The sequence below is a fragment of the Bombus affinis genome, chromosome 1 (genome assembly GCF_024516045.1).
Source record: "Bombus affinis isolate iyBomAffi1 chromosome 1, iyBomAffi1.2, whole genome shotgun sequence".
NCBI lineage: Eukaryota > Metazoa > Arthropoda > Insecta > Hymenoptera > Apidae > Bombus > Bombus affinis.
This window is the reverse complement of record NC_066344.1, coordinates 1,365,299-1,386,923: the sequence shown is the minus strand read 5'-3', so window position 1 is coordinate 1,386,923 and position 21,625 is coordinate 1,365,299. Positions and strand designations below refer to the sequence as shown.

The 21,625-nt window shown below is 35.6% G+C and overlaps 1 protein-coding gene across 8 annotated transcripts in view; it reads right to left on the bottom strand.

The window, feature by feature from the left end:
- LOC126915803 (glutamate receptor ionotropic, NMDA 2B) overlaps nucleotides 1-21,625 on the bottom strand; it is a 360,824-nt gene that overhangs the window by 160,194 nt on the left and 179,005 nt on the right. For all 8 annotated transcript variants that reach the window (XM_050720833.1, XM_050720821.1, XM_050720813.1 and 5 more), the window contains 2 exons: nucleotides 20,222-20,720; nucleotides 14,819-14,990 (listed from right to left, as the gene is read on the bottom strand). In XM_050720833.1, the coding sequence (XP_050576790.1) occupies nucleotides 14,819-14,990; nucleotides 20,222-20,680 (631 nt within the window). In that variant the 5' untranslated portion in view covers nucleotides 20,681-20,720. The remainder of the gene's footprint in view (nucleotides 1-14,818; nucleotides 14,991-20,221; nucleotides 20,721-21,625) is intronic.

Genomic DNA, 21,625 nt, shown 5'->3' with positions numbered 1-21,625 from the left:
TTATTTAATAAACGATTTCCAGGATCTTCGTCGATATACATTTGCACGCGTCTCAGTACTCTCTTTATCTTACCATTTTCCATATCACACTGCCAACGGAACAGTTACATTCGTCTGTTTTTCGAGACACACACCTCCACACACTCATATTTACATACGCGTGTCACTATTACGCGGATAATCTAGTCTAGCACACAAAATTATACATATCTCGATAGATATATTATCAGCCATAAGTATTTGGTCACCCGGTGTATTCTTTCGAAAGATTGATGTTTTTGTTACATGTTAGAACTCCATGAAACCTGTCGGAAGACAAACAACTTATATAATGAGATATCACATAACAGCTCACCAATTATCTCGATAACCTATTGTTCTTCGTTCACGTAATAGGAGTTCACGTTCAGAAAAATGAATTCAATTAGTCGATCGGGAATTAAGTAAAATTTTCAATAAATAGAAAATAACAGGTTCAAGTAAATGAAATTGTACTGTATCCTTAACGTTACTGTGGAACAACGTTTCCCCATTGTCGATTTGTTACCTGTAAATTGAAACTAAAGATCAGTGAACGACTGGCATTTCATTAAATCCATATCAAATGTTAGTATGATAATAGCGTTGATAATAACAGAGATACATATTTCGATTATTATTCAAACATTCCAATGTTTTATAGGCACGTTTGGGTTATTTAACTCAGATGTTTTCGCAGGGTCAATTTCCATCAAATGTCAATTATTCTTGTTTTATTCGTACTAATTAATATTGACTATTATTTTCATCGATATATATTAATTGTATACAGTTGTCTAAGAGAAAATCACAGGCGGACATTAGATTTAAACGTTTCATTTTTGAAGTATTCTCCATACTTGGCGTTCTCGTTTAAAATTCACTTAAACGTCCACAAATTCCATTCTACGTTTTATATGCTTCGTTTTTCTTTTTTATTCATTCGATGACCGTTCATTTCGTAACTGGTCGATCACAAGGATGATTCGTCGGTTTACGTGCGTAAGTTATCCTGACACGCGTGCTTAACCGCGACGTTCAATTTGCTTTGTGGCCAAGCTATTTCCCGCTTTATAGGGCCAACCTACTAGCACCAACACGATGTGTTCGTCACTGTTTCCTCGTTCCCCGCGATTAACTATCGCAGAGCGAATTATTTCGCCTCATAGTTTTGTATGGATTAACCTTGACCTCTTTGTTTCCGCACTGGTGTTCCGAGAATTTCGATTCAAGGGGATGAAAGTGAATTTGTGATATGAAGAGGTTCGAATACATAGAATACCAGAATGCAAGGTATTGACGGTTTCATGTATGTTTATTTTTTGTCAACTCGGTTTGCCATCATGGTGATTGACAAGATTCGGCCATTGGATCAATTTATATACAGTTTGCTATCATATGATTTCATCCGGATATCGACAAATAGAAAATTTAATGTTTTTGGTTTCCCTTGCATAACGAAGAAATCTTTTCGTGTTATATTAGATTTATTAATTATCATCTTTCTTTATAGTAGAATAGCTTATCTTTTATACCCAGAATTTCGTGAAATTTAAATCGAGTAATATATGGATTTTTTTAAGCCTGCCTTATGTAGCGAATGAATTACGTTGTATCGTATTAGATTTATTAATAATCTTCTTTTTTGATATTGCAGTAATTTGTTTCTTTGTATTCAGAATTTCGTGAAATTTAAATCGAGCAAAGCGTGGGCTTGTGAGATCTGTTCGTATTGTCATATAAAATCTTTTTGAAATGTATCAATCTCGTGTGATTTGTATGTAAATTCCCGTAATTTGATGCGTATGAACTAATTAGCTAATAAGTTTTCCATTAACAATAATTAGTCGCTTGACATTTTTCTATCGTGATAATTAGAGTGTTCGAATAGACAATTCCCAAGTGACGTAGGTTTGCTCTACTCGTTTTAAACGGTTTAATTCTGGAGCGCAATCTGGAATTTGCATGACCCTCATTAACCTTCTTTGAACGCATTTGCACCTACCGCGGCTCACATTTGTGCCAAAAAGTTTGCATTTTCTGTGGTATAGAACAGAGAGATAACTTTTCAACTTGTCCTTGTAACCTAGAACGGTCTATTAGACTAAACATTTGCAGTTAATAACCGGTCTATTTTCTATCTATCTAGATATTTATCTATTTATCTATTTCAATTAATATCTCGGCAATATTAAGCGATATTTCCTTTCTCGTTCATTATAATATATTAAAATTGATTCGAGTTATATTAGATAATAGGATTCGTCGAACGAATTTCGAATAATTTTAAATTATTCGAAACTGCTTTTTAATTCAGTTCATGACGAGAAACATAATTAAAGGAAATAATACGTCAGATATCAAAACATTTTATCTATGAAAAGTCTAAATTTTATCACAAAGGGTTCAAAAGCAGAATTAATTTTTCTCTTTTTTTTCTCTCTCTCTCTTGTATTCAACCCTGGGCACAACACGCCCAGCTACTTATATTCGAAAGTTAGTTTCACGCGGATGAATGCGAAGAAGAGAAGGATCTAGGACGCTTTTCGCAAGTAATTGAGAAAGTTGAGAGCCCGTCAGATGCAGCACGACAAATTAGAAGATAAAAGAATTCGTTGGGGACGTCGTTGATCTAACAAGTGCCGGCAAAAAGTACTCCACTGTCTGAATAATGTAAGCGATTAGTGACATTCTTTTGGAATAATTCAGGACTCGATTTCATTTACATACTCTGCAATTTCACGATACACCCTTTACTGCAAATATACTCAGGATATTTATGCGATTTCGTATTTTTATTATAAACATAACGGAAGAATTGGAACTTGCAGGTGTTTCGCTATTAAATTTTATGGCCAGTCTATCAATTTCAATATACTTTAGAGCGAGTCGTTCGAAAGCCATACTAATAAACTCTACAAAGTTTTGAAATTAAACAAAAAAGCGGGAATGTTATGAATATCCGAATTTATAATGTGTTTTAACAAACTTCTGGAAACGAGTTATTTGTTTCTTTGAAAAGTTGGACACTAGTCGTACGCTCGGGAAATAAAGTTGATAAATTTATAACAATATAACAATATTCGTATAATATTCTCAGTCCTTAATCGCGATTTAACAATCAATTCGATTGCGACGAACGTTACATTATGAATAATGAACGACATTATTAATAATGCAATCCAATACGATAATGTAACATTCCAATTTACCAAAACTGATCCATAGGCGCAATTTCAATGCACTGAAAATATTAATTTCTAGATTAACTGTTTCATTGTGGTATTAAGTACAACGAAGACGAAGAGATGAAAAAACAGCCGTTTCATTAGCGAAACTTTTCCATAAAAATGAACGTCATCGTTTGAATAAAGCTGATATTACCTTGATATAAGAACCGAGAAAGACTCGTGTTAAAGCTTTCCAGTTCGCACTGATGGAATAAAAATAATATCAATTATTCTTTTATTCGTTTCTATCAAAAGTATAACATCCTCGTTTGTTAGATGACGTGTAACTTTTTGCACGGTATTCAACGAGAAAAGGTACATGAAACAGATAAGACGGACATATAGAATGTTCCTACTTGCCACGGAATAACATCTTTTTCATGGGAAATTTACACCGCCGATAGAAAATATAAAACGTTTCAAAGAGAGATGATCTGTCTTTAGTGGGTTGCCGCGTAAAAATCAAATTAAGACACAAAAATCGACGGCCGCTCTTTTGCTTTCGCGCGCTCTCAATTTATTAAATTCACCAGAGACTGACGCCCACGATTTTCATAAAGCACCGCAGCTTAATGGAGCGAAAGACGGCGCAACGGTGACGCGAGTAAGATGCATCGTTTTAGCTGGCTGCTATCGCTATAGGTGCTTTAAGAGCCAAGGGTATACGACTCCGCGAGAGGCGTTGAAAAAGGATATTAAAGTATCTAAGGGATTTCGGTTGACATAGGAGCAAACATTCAGTAGTGTTTAATTACGGCAAAACGTCTCCCTCGTTGCTTTGCTTGAAATGGAAAGAATTATTCGAGGAACTGTTCCGGAGGAAGTGAAAGAAGACGAGATAATTAAGATAAAACGACGAGTTAATGAATACATTCTCGTTTTCTTGAAACTTGTATCAGTCCATATAATTATGAAAACGCAATGTCGCTACACGATACTGCTACGAGTGAAAACTAATTTATCCCTGTAATTTCTGTCTTGCAGTTATATTCGTTTTAAATAAATAACATAGAAATAAAGCTTCAAATTTTATTCCGCCTTTGGATACCTTACAACAGAATTCTGCATCTTGTTCGTTTTAAACCTCGTCCTAATTTCGTAATTTCAGTCTACCTATTAATCTTGTCTTGCGCACGAGTTCATTCTGTAATTCAAGTACAGATATGGAAAACCGATTTTAATGGGACATTCTTTACCGGCTGTTTGCTTGTGTTGGCTTCATTTAAACACGTAAATTGTATTCTCTGGACACCCTGTGCATGTAGCAACGGAATATGCGAGTCGCTGTACCAATGGCGCCTGGCTGCCGTCCAGGTTAGCGTAATATGATTTGCGTAGGTTAACTACACCTTTTTCGTTTCTTCCTGATGGCCAAACGTTGTGCTCCATAGAATTAAATTTTCATTCTATGGTATACAAGAACCGGGTCGTGGTGCGATGCACGTTCGAGCAATGATATTATTGGAAACAATAGACGCTTTATGAAGATCCGATAATCAAAGTAATAGGAAACAGCGCTGCGTGCGATGATTACATTTTAACCTTTAATATTTTAGGCTAATTTACGCGGAAGTTTTTAAAATTCTTGGGATATATATAATATCACTATATATAGAAACAATATAGCTGATTGTTCCGTTAGTGGTTTTAAGTTTTTCTAATTAATCAAAAGTGGAATGGTTATTATATTTAATAGATTGAAATTTAAACTGTTCGAGTTGCGGTAAGCTCTGCGCTTTCGTAGGTGACATTAATTCAAATTGATTTTAATATTACGTGAATTTAATTGAATTTAATAGTTTAATAATTTAATAGTCTGTTGAATTTATCGATCTATATTAGTTGAATTTATTTATAGTAATTGGAATTATACTATAAATATAGGAATATACTATAAACTTGGCAGAATATTTTAATGTTATGGAAATAAAAAAGTAAGTATGTCGTTAACGGATGAATAAACCTAGTTAATTCGTTTCAACGAGTATAAAAGGATTCTGTTATAATGAAAAATTTCTTTCCGCCTCTGCACCTTTTATTTTTTCAACAAGCCATTTTTATAACAACCCATTTAAACGACATTGCGACATAACTCACGGTAAAATAAGTCTTTAATAACGCGAGCTGCGGCTCACAAGCGTACCTTTCCGCAATTATAGGTAACCGAGGAATGTCATTATTCTTCTTTAATCTATTAAATCTCTCCCATTGCCTACATTAAAGGTGGCGAAGCTTTTCTTTCTAGCAAAGTGACACAAATACTTTATTTCAAATATTATTTCTACGATCTTGCCACTATGGTTTTTGAGGGAATAAATAAAAATTTAAATAATATATCATACATAAAGTTCTTCGTGTATTCGCCAAGTAACGTAATCTAATGTTGCAGTCGGCAAACACGTAATATTTGACTCTGCTCAAGCAAAGTTTCCATCAAAAATTACACAAATGTAAAATAGCGAACTAATTCTTCAAACTACAACTGGCAACTAAATAATCTTAATATCTTCATATACGCGTGATTACAATAAAAATGACATATATGTATATGTAGTCAATATCAATTTCGTCTAAATTACTTGCATATTTTTAATATGTAATTCTGAATAAAAGAAAATCTGAAAAAATTCGAAACTTGTTATTTTGACGCATTGAGTAGATCTTATAAAATTGTGGCGAAGATAATACATCGTAAGGATACTATCCTCTTCCTTCTAGCGATAATACTTTTATACGATAAACTGTTCCAACAATGTGAATAAAAATTCTATTTCGAAGCAGACAGTTATACACTTTAAGCCGTCGTACGATCATTCGTATCATGCCAATACGAATTATCTAAACGCAAACGAACCGCGAACGAGCTTGCACCTTTCCATCATTGAAAATACGAAATATCTCGTTCGGGTTCAGAGGTAGCAAACAAGAGAGAACGAACAACGAAGAAGCAGAGTTACTGCAAAGCCGTGATAAGCAGTTATCGCGGTTCAGTCATCGACTCTTTCCAACCAGCAAAATTTACGGTGTCGCCTTTTACACGAACTGAAAGTTATCTAATAATTCGCGTGCAAGCTGCTGGTGAGACAATGTTCGCCAGCAAAGCTTCGTTAACTGCAATTAAATTGCGGTTGAAAGCCAGACGACACTTATGTTCCATCGTTTTGAGAAATGCATAAACAGCAGAACCGTGGAATATTTCGGCGAAGCAAATGATTTGTGTGTTAATTAATAAATTGAAGTTTGTTCCCTTGCAGCGATATATTCGATGAGTCTGCAGGCTATTCTCGATTACCGTCGAAAATGAAGATATCCTATTGTGCACGTTCCAGTATTATTATTTATTATTAATAGCATTAACAACTAATTATTATTAATGACATTGTTTGTTAGTACGAAACTTCTGATAAATTATATCGATATCTATTAGATTTCAAGGATTTTTGGAATTATCGATTACGACAACAACAAGAAAGTAAATTATTCGAAGAATTAATAAAAGGGTGTTATTTATTACAGTAGAACTGCATTTATCCAAAGGAAATTTCAGTTAATTAAAGCCCAATTAAGTAAACTTGTTCTGCTTCAATTCATTTATGTGAACGCGAGTTACTATTATTTGAACGAAAAATAATAGGTAGTTGGTGAACTCCTATTATACGAACTCCAATCTATAAACTGTTTGTCCTCCGAAAAGTTCAGACAAATGGAGTTCTAGCGTAATTTAAAGTTCTAAATACAAAATTTATGTAATTTCTGTTCCACGTGTGTAACTTTCAACCGAGTTTCATATTTTGGTGAAATCCTATTTTTTACTAATAAAGGCACGAAGACACAGTGAAATGTAATTTTTTAAATATTTCCAGGTATATTTCTGCAAATGAAAGGGTTAACAAAAAGTTTTAACAAAGGTTTAACAAACATTTTTTAACAAAAAGAGAGTAAATTTGAAGGTAGGTAATAGAAAGATTGATAAAACGATACACGAGCAAAAACGATGTGAAATATATTCTAATAAAAAGTTGACTCGATGAACGATGGAACGACGAAACCGTTTTCATCGAGGACGAAATTTTTGTAAACACCTCGAATGCCGTGAAAAAACTCGATTTGGTTTTTCGATAGCAGCGTATGGAAGATCTCGAGACGTGCTCGACGTGAGAGGAATCATACATTGACCTTTCATTCGTGCCGTCCTACTTCATCCCCTAAATCCCACATCAGGCCGCAGATGAAGCTTATCTTCGTTCAGTTTTTCCCCCGGTTCGGAATAGAGAGAGCAGTGCACACGTGGCAGAGTTTCATAAATCAGTCGATTACATTGCTGTGTTTGAAAGCTTCTTGAAAAAAGTGACATCGACGTACCGTGGATCTATTTAAAAGCAAAGAAAAGCTACTTTGAAGGAGAGTTATGAGAGCGTCGATATTTCGCCAACAATTTTTAGAGAAGTTTCAATCCTTATCCGATATGAAGGAAAAATATCAAAAACTTTGAAGACGTTTAAGTGGAAAATATATACAGTGACCCAAAAAAGTGTTTAAACTTTTAGTACAGAAAAGTTTCAGAGATACATTATGTGTGTCACACAGAACTGTTTGAAACTTTATTAGTACTGTAACCAAACACGACTGTTCTAATTATGTTGGCAGATTTTGAAGTAAAATATTCACAGAAGCTATAAAACATTTACTACAAACACGTACTTTGTAAAAAGTTAGTACACAGAACGAATAATCATACGAAACATGCGATTAATGGTAATAGTGAATTTAACGAATATCGAGGCTTATTAATGCAACGAATAATCGAAAACGAAAAATAGCTTGTAATTTCTGGGTATGTTTTTCAATCTCTTTCAATAACATCATGACGATCGTGTCGTGCTGTAATAGCAATGAAATTTTTAAATGTTTCGTATAACACATATTATAATACTATCATATAATGAAAGGTTTTAATAGTAACAAAACTTTTCATTAAGTATTTTTGTAGGACACTGTATGTAATGGTACGAAGAAACTGAAACGATAAAAATTAAAAAAAAAACTTTCTCAGTTTTGCAACTGAAAGTTTCTCAAGATAAAAAGCACGAAAAGATCTTTTCGTCCGATTTGTATTGGCAATGAAGCCGGAAAAACGAGCGAAAAACTTCACTGCCGTTTTTTCCAATGACCGCAGATACGACCAAGAACACTTTTTTTGCGATAAACCTGGCACCCCTATAAAAGACACAAACGTTCCCACGAAATGATCCTGAACCGATCTGCCAGACTTTTCTCCCTTTTTCGCCCGACATTCGCACGCTTACTAAAAGATTCGTCTTAGATTTATGATCAGGTAAGTATCTATGTATCTTGCTTTTAAAGACTTTTCGACAAATTCTGGGAACAATATCTTTTTTCCAATGGAAAAAGATTAATCTTCAGTATAACATCTTGCTGTTACTTACGACCATATTTTATTTAACGATTCATTTATATCGTCGCCATAGAATTTAAAACTATAACTTTCTCGTGTCTCTACAATCTGATTTTCAAGATTGGATTCTTTTCTGTGAAAAAATTATACAAGCCTGAATCAAATCACCAACTTGTACAGAAAAACCGTCCGTTGAAAGTTTTTCCATTAAGTATTTGTACGAGCTGCTATGTCTAACGACAGTACGATGATTTACTTACAAAACATATTTACTGGTCAAACTTTCATCAGCTACGTTACACGCCGGCTTTTTGTAACTGTATAGAAAGCGAAAGTTTCTCGAATTTGGTGTTCGTAAAACTCTTCAAATAAGGCTGTAAGCGCGCAAATAAAGTCTATCGACGGAATGTCCAATCAACGTAATGCTTTATCTACATAAAAATCTAAAAACGGAAAGAGCAAATATTGAATTTTTTACTCTCCTATCGTTTGCTTTTATCAATTCCTGCCGCAAATTTCGTTTCTTCCGGATTACGGAAATTCCTCAGAGCTCACACACGAAAATTGAAAATCTATACATCAGTCTCGTGTTTCTTCTATTCCCAGGTTTCCTCCATTTCCCTACATTTTAGAAATTCCCCGAGAAACGCAGTAACGAAACCCAATCAAAGTACCGGGATAAAATTTCGCTGTATCCGTCCCTTCTTCTTCCAGGTTCTTTCCTCGCGGGAAAAGCATCGGATCCCGACAATTTTCATCCGCTACGAAAGTCATCGTGCAGTTCCCGGAACGACACGTTTTCTCTTTCAATCCGTACGACCGAATCCGCTCGTAACACGACCGTCGCGCGTTCCAGCGGATTTATTTTGAGGCGGAATTTGGACGTGAAATGTCCGCTTAAAACAGCCCAGACAAAGTTTTCTAGGAATTGGTTCTTTAAGTCGGATCAAGTCGAAAGTCAACCAAGTATTTGCATTCGTATAAATTCGTCTTGCGCCACTGTCGCGAGTTCTCGTTTAAGTCTCTAGGTTGTCTGAAATATTCCCCTTTCCGACCATTGTATCATCCTTCAATTAGCGACACTGCGATAAAGCAGTCGAAAGAGAATTCCTCGTTCGAAGATTTTACATTTCAAATTTTGTAAAGTACCGAGTACGTTGAGTTGGACACGATTTACATCGAACGTCGTGATTAAACTGCGCAAGTTTATGTAAATTTATATTTTTACGAACACAAGTGAAGAAATGAATTCTACGCAAAGCTTTGTTTCGCTTACCAAATAGCATAACCAATACTTTATTTCGGATATTTTATATATTTTTACCTATTATACCGCTTTTGTATATTTTTGTATCTTCAAATTTCACATAAATTTTTTTTTATTATTTAATTTATACTTTACAATTTGCCCAGCTGGACATTTGATAAATATTTCACATAAATGTACAAACATCTGCAGTTTGATTACGATATTCTTTCAGAGAAGGCTCGGTCGTTATTGTTATTGAATATTTTGTTTTATAGCAACAAAGCGAAGAAGTCAAACGAGCAAGCGATTTTTAATTATACTTGACAAATAAATTTAGTTAGAAAATAAAATCCTTCGTATAAATTCTAATAGAATTATGGGACTTTATAATATACACAAATATTATATCTCTGCCAGTCGTAAGTGACACAGCTTTCGCCATCAGAACGTTAAAGATAACGCTAAAAGAAGGAAAATGCATAATTAAAATTTGAACGTAAATAAATTATATGACTGTTGTTAAAAAATGCGACGGGACAATGGAATTTTGGGTAAAATATATACAGGATGAAGTGTAATTACGAAGAGTGTCAGATTTTACTTTAAAATTCAGCCACGCATATGAACGATAACTACCAGGATATTTTCTACGGACTCGTATACTTTTATCTTTTTTTAAGGGGGTTGCTTTGATTTTTATTCCGGAATTTCATACGCTTACTTACTCTATTTCCGAAGCGTAGTTTCTTTTTACAATGCAGCTATGTATATAATATACGATATGGTGCAACGAGTATTACCAAAAATCGTATTACCCTGCAATAATTACAATGTCCTTTTTAATCTTCGTCAAAAACAACTTTCTTATCTACGCAATTTATATTTTATGGTGCATTCCATTTCATCGAAGAGTAACCGTCAACTAATCCAAGATCTATCATTCGATATAACGTATCTTTTATAATTCTAGTTTTATATTTTCATGGATATGGGCACGTTACATTTTGGAGAAAGCGAAGATTTCATGTATGCGTCCAGGAAACCAAATAGCCACCCCTCTGTCAATATATATATATGTGTGTGTAGGCAATGGGGTAGATTCTCTTAAAGGCGAGCACACCATTAGGTTAGTTAGTGCCAAAAACGATATAAAATCCGAGAAAAATTTTGCTTTCGACCAACGCATTATCCGTACGCGTTTACCGAACACTAACTAAACTTTCTCCATGCGTTCAGTCTAAGAAATATAATTTAGGCTGTCTCAAAATAAAATATTTCCAGCCTCTAAATAAATATTGCCAATTCCCTGGTTGGCTAAAGTACTCGATTTAACCAGATGGAAGATAAAATCACAATTATTCAGGTCCAATTTCCAGTGGTAGAATTGGCGGGACAATCTCAGTTCAGCAAGGTGCCAATAAAATGGCTTCATTCAAACTGCTGGCGCGCGGCTTATTTCCCAGGTTTTCCATTCCTTTGCTTCCCTAATTACAGCGAAGAAAAGAAAGAAAGCTGGTTAGACGATCAAGGCGGTGGAAAAGTCCATTTTTTACCCGGCCACAGCTTTATCACGCCCCAAAGGCACGGTCGCTTGAAACGAAATGGTTCACAGGTGTTCCGGGAGCTTAGGCGAAAAACGAGCCTTTTGCGGCTGCCTCGTAAACAACACCAGTTCCCAGGCACAAACACGTTATCATCTTTTCACCTGTTTCGCGTATTAACACCACGTTTCTTCGTTACAAGACACGCGTGAAGGTATCCAGATAGCTAACGACCTACTTTATTCACGCACCCTTAAATAAACTGGCGGCTTCAGTGGCCCCCAATCGGCCATTGACGCGTGTTTTCTGTCTTCTAACCTGCCTAATAATCGACGAGCCGATTGCGAACTTTTATGCAAATTTAAATTTTCGTTTTACGTATTAGAAATAAATGTAATAATTATAACGAATACTCTAATTGGTCTACTTTACATATTTTTGTATATTATCGTGGGAAAAATAATAGTGCTAGTAGGTTTGCTAACGGTATGATTTGTTTCAATATCGTTCATGCCAACACAAAATCAAGCATGATACTCCGTCAGTCTATATGCACGCAGTCATCATTCGTCACTCACTAATCTCGTCACAACGGTTCCAACGCTCTCTTTTCACTCAGGCCATCCTTCTCGACAACGCTGACAACACTGATTTCTCAACTCAGGACTGCCTGTTAATTCGTCTTCCTCCCTTAGCATCCCTTTGTCTTTTCTTATAGCCCCACCACGTGCGTGTTCCGCAACCGTTCACGGCCATGGTTACGTAGGTCTTTTTTCCGCGTATATATCGATGGACCACTCGGCCCATTGAAGTTTTCAGACCCTTTTGGTCTGTCGGCACTTAGGCTTCCTCTCAACATTGTTTATGGTTCAGCCGATATTTCTTAGGCAACCTGTCCACGATACTATTAGGTTGTCCCAAAAGTATCTTTTGTTTCATAAGTGAAATTGCACAACATGTTTTATTTTATATTATTTTATATGGATTCATGTATGATCCATTTTATAGTAATAGAATAAAATGGATCAAACATAATTCAATAAAATAATATAAAACAAAAAATGTTGTGCATCTACTACTTCCTTATAAAAGGAAAAGAATTTTTGGGACAACCTAATACATTATGTGCATTCCATTCACTTCTACGTCTTCAGATTTCACATAAATGCATAAATATGCACAGTCTATCAATGAGACTGTTCGTGTTTCGAGATTTACTGTTCCATTGAATGGATTTAGCTGGTCTTGGAATAAGTGCATGAGAGGTGAATGAGACGTTTGGAGATTAGGTCATATCGAGGAGCTTCGTGTAGGAGATGTGATTTGCTTTTTTTATTATTATTATTTAATTTGTACTTTACAATTTGTCCAGCTGGACATTTGGTAAATTTTTCTAACTTAATTCCTAAATAACATGTGGATGGCTACCCCCAGCAGGATACCATCTTCGAGTTTGACTATTTTATTTCTTTAGTGAGGTCAGTGGGGTGTTTCCTTTTTAGTCTTCTTGATATTCTGGGAAATATTTTATCCCTATTCAGCGAAAATAATGTAGCATCGAAAGGTCCAATGCAATTGTTTCATGTTCAATTTCTTGTGATAGAAATATTCGATCAAAAAATTCCAATTCTAACGTCTCTGCCAATTTTCGACGATATTGGTTGCATAGGATAGATTCTACGGTCAATTGAATAATTTGCGAGTTTTTTTACATTTCATCATGGAGGATCAAAGAACCTGTGTTAAATTTTCCGCAACGAATAAAATTAAATATAGCAAAGTCTCCAATAGTCCAAGCGAGCCACAAACAAAATAAGTTAAATAAAATTTCCTTTTTTCCACGGTATCGTGCTTCGTCAATTATTGCCATGATTTGCTACAGCGAATAAAAAATGTTACTTGTGAAGAAATAGCTGATGGAGACTACACCATCATAATGTAACATTTAAGAAGAAAAGAAGTTTTGTAGTATTTTTCATAGAAGATTTGAAAGTATATCGCGAAGCATTTGCAAATTTGTATCTTTGAAATATTATAATAAAAATTCGCGTTTGTATATTTAATGTCTGGCGTGTAACTTTTATTATCAATGTAAATTTACTTTAATAATAATCTCGTGTTCGTTGCAATATGCACAAGGATACATACGATCATGATCGTAATATGAAATTGCCAGCTTAATGTTCTTTAATCATAATTACCAGATAAATCTTTTCCGTCTGACCATTAATACCACGTTCGCAAAGGTTCAAGAAGAATTAAATTGACATAGTCGAAGCTTCGAGGCGAAGAGGTTATTCCTTCACTTTTTCATCTTCCCAATTATGCAGGTAAGAGAAACGAACAGGTCTGGATTATGGGGTGAAGTAGTGTTTGCGGAACGATTTTATCAACTTTGAAGACACGTTTCTCTTTATTTCGTAGCTGAAATTCCTTCACCGTGCTCTAATCTGACGAATAAAATTAATTGAAACACTCGAAGGATTCTTAATTCATTGTCGGTTTGTTTCATTCTCGTTAGTCAGACTATTGAGGGGACAATAAGATAGCGATATAAAGGGGATGGAGTCGTCGAAGGTAAAGGGAAACCTTTCTACATGGACTCGCCCTAATGGCCACGAAGAACACCGTGCCAGGCGCAAACGAACCATCGAGTTACAAAACACAGTATTCTCATCACGAAATCTTCTACCGAGATAGAAAAGCTTCAGACCTGTCATTGAGTTCGCAAAAATTGAGACTAATAGCAGGATAAAGTTTCATTTGTGAGCTTCTCAGAAGACACACTAATCAACTTCGTGTTTCGTTAAGGGCCCAATGTCATCTAGAGTCTAACTTTTTAGAGAACAAATAATTTACTTTCATATGTTCATTTATTGTAAAAAAATAATATAAATGATGGTAAATTTTCAGTATCGTTTTGTAGTATCGTCACTTTCTTTTACTTTTCGATTGAATTAATTTTCGTAGTGGATTAATTCACATTTATGTGACTGTATATGTAGTATCGTTTATTAGCTCATAATTAAGATTTCATGATAAATAGTAAATTGAATTTTGCGTTTGTAATAGAAAAGTTCTTTCGATGTATTTTCATACGATCCTACGTGAAACGTTAACTGAACCGTTGACAAGCTACATCGGCCAACTCCATAAATTGAAAAGCGGAAAAATGTGACGTGACAAACATGAACGACATTGACAAGAAACGGAGAAATTGATAAATTGGTAAAAAATGAAGTTGGTCAGTTTGTATTCTGAGAGGCTCCGCTATAGGTATAGTTGATCGCCCTGTCTTTTTAACTATTTTAATTATATCCTATGTGATAGAGAAAAATGTAGAAAAACAAAGAAGATGACTTACCAGTGGGACTCGGCGTCAGGGACTTCATGCCTACCTTCACGTGGATGTCGTACTGCTCGAAAAGTTTCAATTTCGGTCCTCTTGAGCTCTTCTGTAACATGTTAATAGATGAAGTCACTGCCTTCGTATATTCTCTGACAGCGAAGGACTTGTGCGGAACCATCATGCCCACCTGTTACATGAGAAAACACGAATTAGTGAAACACGAGTCGAAAGCGGAACCGACGCTTGAAAATTTGTATCTCTATTGGGACACTTTAAACGTCATTAAAGAAGTGTCGTTTATTTCGGAAATTAGTCATACATTTATACTTTACATACTAGTGACTCGAAATTAAATTTTTATTTCACTTTTGTCGAGACCCAATTACGAATTTAATTATTCAAAAACCGTATAAATAATTTACCGTGCAGAACATCCAGTCGTTCTCGTTCTAAATATCGCGATGTAAATTTTAATAATAAACTATTCGCTCCTTTTTTATTTTATAAAAGTTGAAACTTGCTATAAAATTTACATTAGGAAACGGATGAAATGTTTTAATTGGAAGTAATCTCGCGTTGCAGAATACATTGGCTCTTACTTTAAATATCGCCATTGTAATTTCAATAATAAACTATTAGGTATTGTCTTAATATACTAGGAGAAGTTGAAATTTGTTATTAGAATTATATTAGAAAGCTCGTAAAATTTTAATTAGAAGAAAGTAACATTATTATAATAATAAAGTAGTCGTTTAATGTATTATATCGTTTTCAGAACTGTTATCTAAATGTAAGAAGCTCGATATAATAGAACAGGCAAGTATTACGCATTCAAACAGACGAAAAAGTGCATCCAGGGTAGAGTGTTCACTTTGTTACGACGAGAATGGATCAGCGCGCACCTGTTGCGCAAATCGATCGCGCCAGATGAATGGTACGTAGGCAGAGAACGGACAGTAAGTTACATTTCTGCCTATCACTTTGCAAACTTTTCCCGATCGTACCCTTGGCTACGTCTGAAATCGTTTAGAAGACACGAATGTTGTTAGTTTAAGACGGAAAATGGTTTTCTTTTCCGTTTTAAAGATAACTATGATCTTTTTCGTAGCTTTTATGTATAGTAAAAAAACGGCGAATTATATCGTTCGATAAAATAAGACTTTCCTTTCCAAATTATATAACAGGCATAAGGATTTGTCAGTCATTTTTCAATCTTTTATATGACAAAAAAACGATTTAAGAACGTGTAAGGGTTGCTCGATTATAAATAGATTCGAACTTACTTGTAATTAGCATTTTGCATTATTATCTAATTCGTTAAGATTAGAAATTTGAAGGAGAAAGGACTTTTGGGAGAAAAGAAGAAAAAGACTTGAGAAAGAAAGAGGAAGGAGAAAAACAACAAGAAATAGTTTTAAGTTTCAAATTGAATAAGATTCGAGGTCTATGTGTTCACGAAGAAATATCACAAATTTCACCGTATCTTCGAAAGCTCTGCTAATTTTTGATATTCATAGATTCAAAATGTATAACGACGACATCGTCCGATATTATAATCCCAAATCCGTAAACTATTCGACGATCGCTTTAGCTCCGTTTTAGAAGTTGAAAACGCCGAGTGAACTATAATTGAGACATACTTTCGAAAAGTTCGCAGTTCTTCGAGAAGATGGAACATCCTTCTCTTTTTGCGCTACTTCTGCCTGAAATATATGTTTAATTAGAAATGTAAATCATCCTGCCTTTACAATTAGACATCGCGACCCAGTTCTCTTCGCGGAGCGTGCCGCCATAATTGCCGCCGTTTTCGCAGCAGTTTAACTTAATGCTTTAAAAATTGGGTTCCCTTTTCCCGCTTTCCCCTATCTACTCGTTTTACTCTTCTGTTCGTTCGTTCCTCTCGCTGTTAAATTTCAGTTACTCTTTTTTTTTTCATCGCCTTTCACTCCATTTTTTTTCCCGAGCCCTTCCTTCCCATTCCATTCCTCAAACCTTAATTTTGTTCCTCTTTGTCACGTTTTTATTGCATTCGCAAATGTCTTTTTCCTTTTCCCTGGATTTTTCATTTTATACATGTTGCGTCATTTTCTGTCCACTCGTGTCTCGAATTTTCTCATTTTCATGTTTTTTCTCTTTCATATCGTACAAACCCATTTACCCTCCTGGTTTTTGCTAATATGTCTCGGTGCTCAAGTCTGTTTCTCGTTTATTACGAGAACCAACACGGCTGTGGCATAATTTATACGTTTCACTAAGTTCATGTTATCCCGTGAAATTGAATTTAACATTACCTTTAAGGACGAGTTCTCGACAAATAAAAGTCCCCAACAAGGTAAATTCGGAAATAGATAGTCAGTTTTTAGAACTAATTTGAGAAACGAGTCTCGGAAGTGGCGTAAGATTCGTTCGAAAAATAAAACAGAATAAAATAAGAATTTAAATCTATGAGATACCTAGGCTGAAGAATAGAGGAAAGTTTAGAATCGATACCCTATGAATTTTAACAGTCTTTATACTAGAAATATGCCACGATATTGCTAACAATCATTTACTCTATGGTATACATGTGTTATATTTGCATGTTGAAAAATTATCCTGTCTTTTTATATTTCCTATTTTACAAACTTTCTTTCGCGCGCCATTGTATACACTCTCGATAAACTAAACTTTAACAATTTCAACTTCTCATTATTTATAGCTCCATTAAAAAGATTATTTTCCTATCAGAGTTTAACCATTCATTGCCGTATCTTTCTGTACCATCTATTCAAGAAAATACACGGTAGCATCTCACCGAGAAATCTTCGATCGTTTCGTAAAAGTAGTTCTGAGAATAAAATCGTCGTAGATGACGAGAACCATGGCCATAGCGATCGCGACGTTAATTGTTGTCTGGCAGTGAAAAGTGTGCATTACGATGATTAAACGTCAGTTGGAGGACTGATCGAGAGCGATAGATCGTGCCGTCGAAAATGGAGAGTAATGGCGACCGCCGCGTGGGACGGAATAATTACTCGAGGGAGTCCGGCAGGCTTTTCCGTGGCGCGTTTAAAGCGATTATCTTGGCGAGTTATACTTGGCGGAAGAAGTTCGTAATTACCGCGGGGATAGTATTTCAGCCAGCAGTCGTTCAGAGAGAGAGAAAAAGAGAGAGAGAAAGGCCAATTGAAAAAAAGCTTCGCGCGAACCAGCTGTCATTGCCGCGTAATTAGCGGACAACGTGACGACGATTATTCTTCGGAGATTCAATTAATCCGCTGAATTTTCCCTATTCTGGGAAAATGGTGTAAAAGTGTCACAATTTTCCTACCATTATGGTATGAAAGAAGAACTCGAATCTTCGTTCTTTCGGTTAATCTTTTACGATTCTCTATCATTTGAGTTAATCGTGCATACATATATGTATATCTTTAGAATTCCCTGTTTCGTTTCTTTATAAATATGTTATCGTATAGAAAATGATCGTAGAAGCAATTGTTGACGCGTAGATTGTTTAAAATTTAAATAACAAATTCTAGTAAATTGCAATGTCCTCTCTGTCGTAAATTAACAAACTTTTAATCTTAGAGGATTAGATAATAAAATATCGATAGAATATTGTTATTGTTAACAGTTTATCAACTTGTTTCAAACGATGAAACGTAACGTCATCGGAGAAAAAATTTATACTTAAATCTGAATCTACTCGTACTTTATATAGAGAGTTTTATAGGCGGGATCCGTCTTAAACTTAGGGAAAGCACATCAACATCTTCTAAAATTAAGGAGATTTCTTTTATGTCTATTTTATTTCGAGCGGTTTCGAAGCGAAGGGCCCAATGATACCATTAAACTTTGAAAGTTTCAACTTCCAAGAGTAATTTCATCCCGTAACAGTAATATCCACGAATTAAAGGAGAAGTTCGTTCTGATCATTTTCGAGTAGGTGCATTACTGTGGAAGAGCAAGATGTATCCACTATCTTCAACTAAAAGCTATCTTCTCGAAACTGGTTACATGTTACAGAAATATCCTACCTATAAATACGATCGTTCGATTCAAGAGAATCCTCCGGCGAACTCATTGTTTATTAAATAGAATCGGTCCGTCTTGGACGGCAAGACGCCATACTAGCGAAGATAGGACAAATCCTGCAGAGAAATTTTCTTAGTACCTGGCAACGTTGAATTTTTTATCGATCCCTCTTCAAAAAGGGACTGAAGTCGTTTCGAGACTCGAACGAAGAAAGTCAAAGAAAAAAAGGAGGAAATCGCTTTTAGCCTCGGAAAGATCCGTCTTCAGATAGGAATTCTAGCTGTGGAATGTTGTCCTGATTACTGCTGTTCAAACTATTGGTAGAAGAAAATTATCGGGAATACCAGAGAAGGAGCAGAAACATACGAAGGAACGGGGTCATCTAATTTCATCGTTCCAAGCGTTCTTCTTCGATTTCTGGAGCTAAGAACGCGTGAATGAAACGGGTGGTAATATAACTGCTTGTTCTTTACGAGATTTGTCGTAACAAAGAGCGACATTACAGGAAGACGCACAATGATAAATGCGAAAATCAATTTTTTATCTTTCAAATGTACAGTGATAAAGAGTAACATTAGAAATAAAATTTGTTCAACCTGTTTGTAGGTTAACGTTTTCTAGTGATTGTCAAACCTAAAACTACTACTGAGATATTTTCCTTCAAAAAATGTGACGTCTGACGTATTACGTTTCGATGAGAATAATTTTTAAGCCACGCTTTGATTTGTTCGCCCTGTAAGGTGATAGAAAAAGTAATCAGTTTCAAAGGTATTTATTCTACAAATTAACAGCGTCGTCGTCATACACCAAGCTTGGGAGAAGAACCGTGTTTTCATGGATGGTGAGAATCACTTTAAGAAAATAGGAATTCTAGAACATCTCGACTCAAAGCGTTCCTATATAACTACTTCCTTTACCAGTTACGTTGCCAGTCATATTCAAAGGAGTTTCAATTTCCAGATTATTCCAAGTTAAATTTCTGTCCCTTCATCGCTCTAATTTAAAAGCTAATCTAAAACTCGGAACACTTCGAATATAATAAATTCCCTCCAGGCATATGCGCTTCGTTTATTTCTATTCAGAGACTAGATCAGCAAAAATAAAATAATTACTAAGATCTCGTACATTCAAGCTGAAAGGAAGCGTTTCATTCAGAGCTACTTCAGCTTAACGCGATAAACCAGATACCGTAAAGTTTCATCTCGCGTTAGTCTCTGCCTCCTCCCCTAATTTCCTTAAATCTCTAAATGAACGTTGGGACGCTAATGATCCCATTCGTTGCAGCCTCGGTGTCAAAATTTGCGCGTCTACGATTACGATCCACGGTGAGCAGATTCCAACTGTGATAACAGCGTCTAACGTTCCAACGATCGAGAAAATTTTCATTCGTGAAATGCCACTTACTTTCAAGGTGTTGGAGTTGTTCCTGTCAGCGGAGTGTGGCACGATGGTGACTTTCGGTATGGATGGCGGCGTTGTGCTGGTAGTCGTGGTAAACGGTCTCTGCCTCGTAGAATTTGGGAATCTCGCGTCGCCAAGTCTTACACCCGAGTGACCTCGTCCACCGGACAGTCCGGTGCTTTTTGAGTGTGTACCACGATCGCTGGTGCCGATCTGAATGCCACTGCCACCCCTCGTTACGCCACTACTCTGGAGGCTACCAGCCACCGGCAGAAGTGACACCAACGCGAACACAAGCCACCTCATTTTTTCGTCACGTTTCCGGAATGCTTGTTCAGGGCTCGAGCCAGCCCTTTCGCGGGTCTGTCGTCCAGTTGCCTCGCTTCTATCACACGCCCTGCTTCCATTCAGGAAGGTGGATAGCTCAGTCACGACGTGATGTTCTCGCGTCCGACTGGGCATTTCTGACCTTTCCACGACCCCTCATCGTGTGCTCGAGACCCTGAAACGGAGATTATCAGGGTTAGAGGTTAACCTTTGGTCCAAAGGATAAAAGTATTAAATATAGCCTGAACAACGTATTGAATCGAATAGACGTAATAGACGTAAATGCACAAGTAAATGATTGTTACTAACACGATGAAACGTATTTGGTATAAATTTGTTAATACGCAAATTTTAATCCCCCTTTTTAATCCCGTAACTCTATTTTGGGGTTAGGATTATACTGATCTTGAATGGATACTTTCGAAACAATTTGTGAAAAATATATGTATAAATGATGTTTGAGCTTTAAATATTCGTGTTGCTGTTTAGCAATATCTTTTCTGCAATTCGCGAGGCATCTTAAGCAATAACCTTACAGCGCGATGTATAAAGATTGCTGCGTAGTTTAATGTATTTATTTAGTTAGTTAAGGGTAACATTAATCCTTCATGTTAAGAAATTCGAATAGTAGAATGACAGACAAAATTCTCTCAATAAATCAAATATTTCTTTGCAATGTACATTTCAATTTCATTTCGCATTTCACTGTGTTCATTTGCAATTTTGCATTTTTTAAGAGTAGTTTCTATTCAGTAGATTTGCTTCGTCTTAATTTACCAGTTAAATATCGTTATCCCCTTGTCTGCTCGAGGGAAAGAAATTATATTACGTTCAAGGGATATACGGATTGGCACGTTCGATACTAATTAATTGCTTCACATGAACGTAACTGGTGTTATTAAATTTTCATCATCGATGAAGCGATAGCACCATTATACAATAATACGAAATTCGTAACACGGATTTTGATGCGTAAAAGGGGATGAAAGTGCCGCGGAAAATTGCCTTGTAAATCCTAATATAGTCGCGTGACTATCGAATATCGTATATTCCGATAAATTTTGTGATGAATAGGAATTA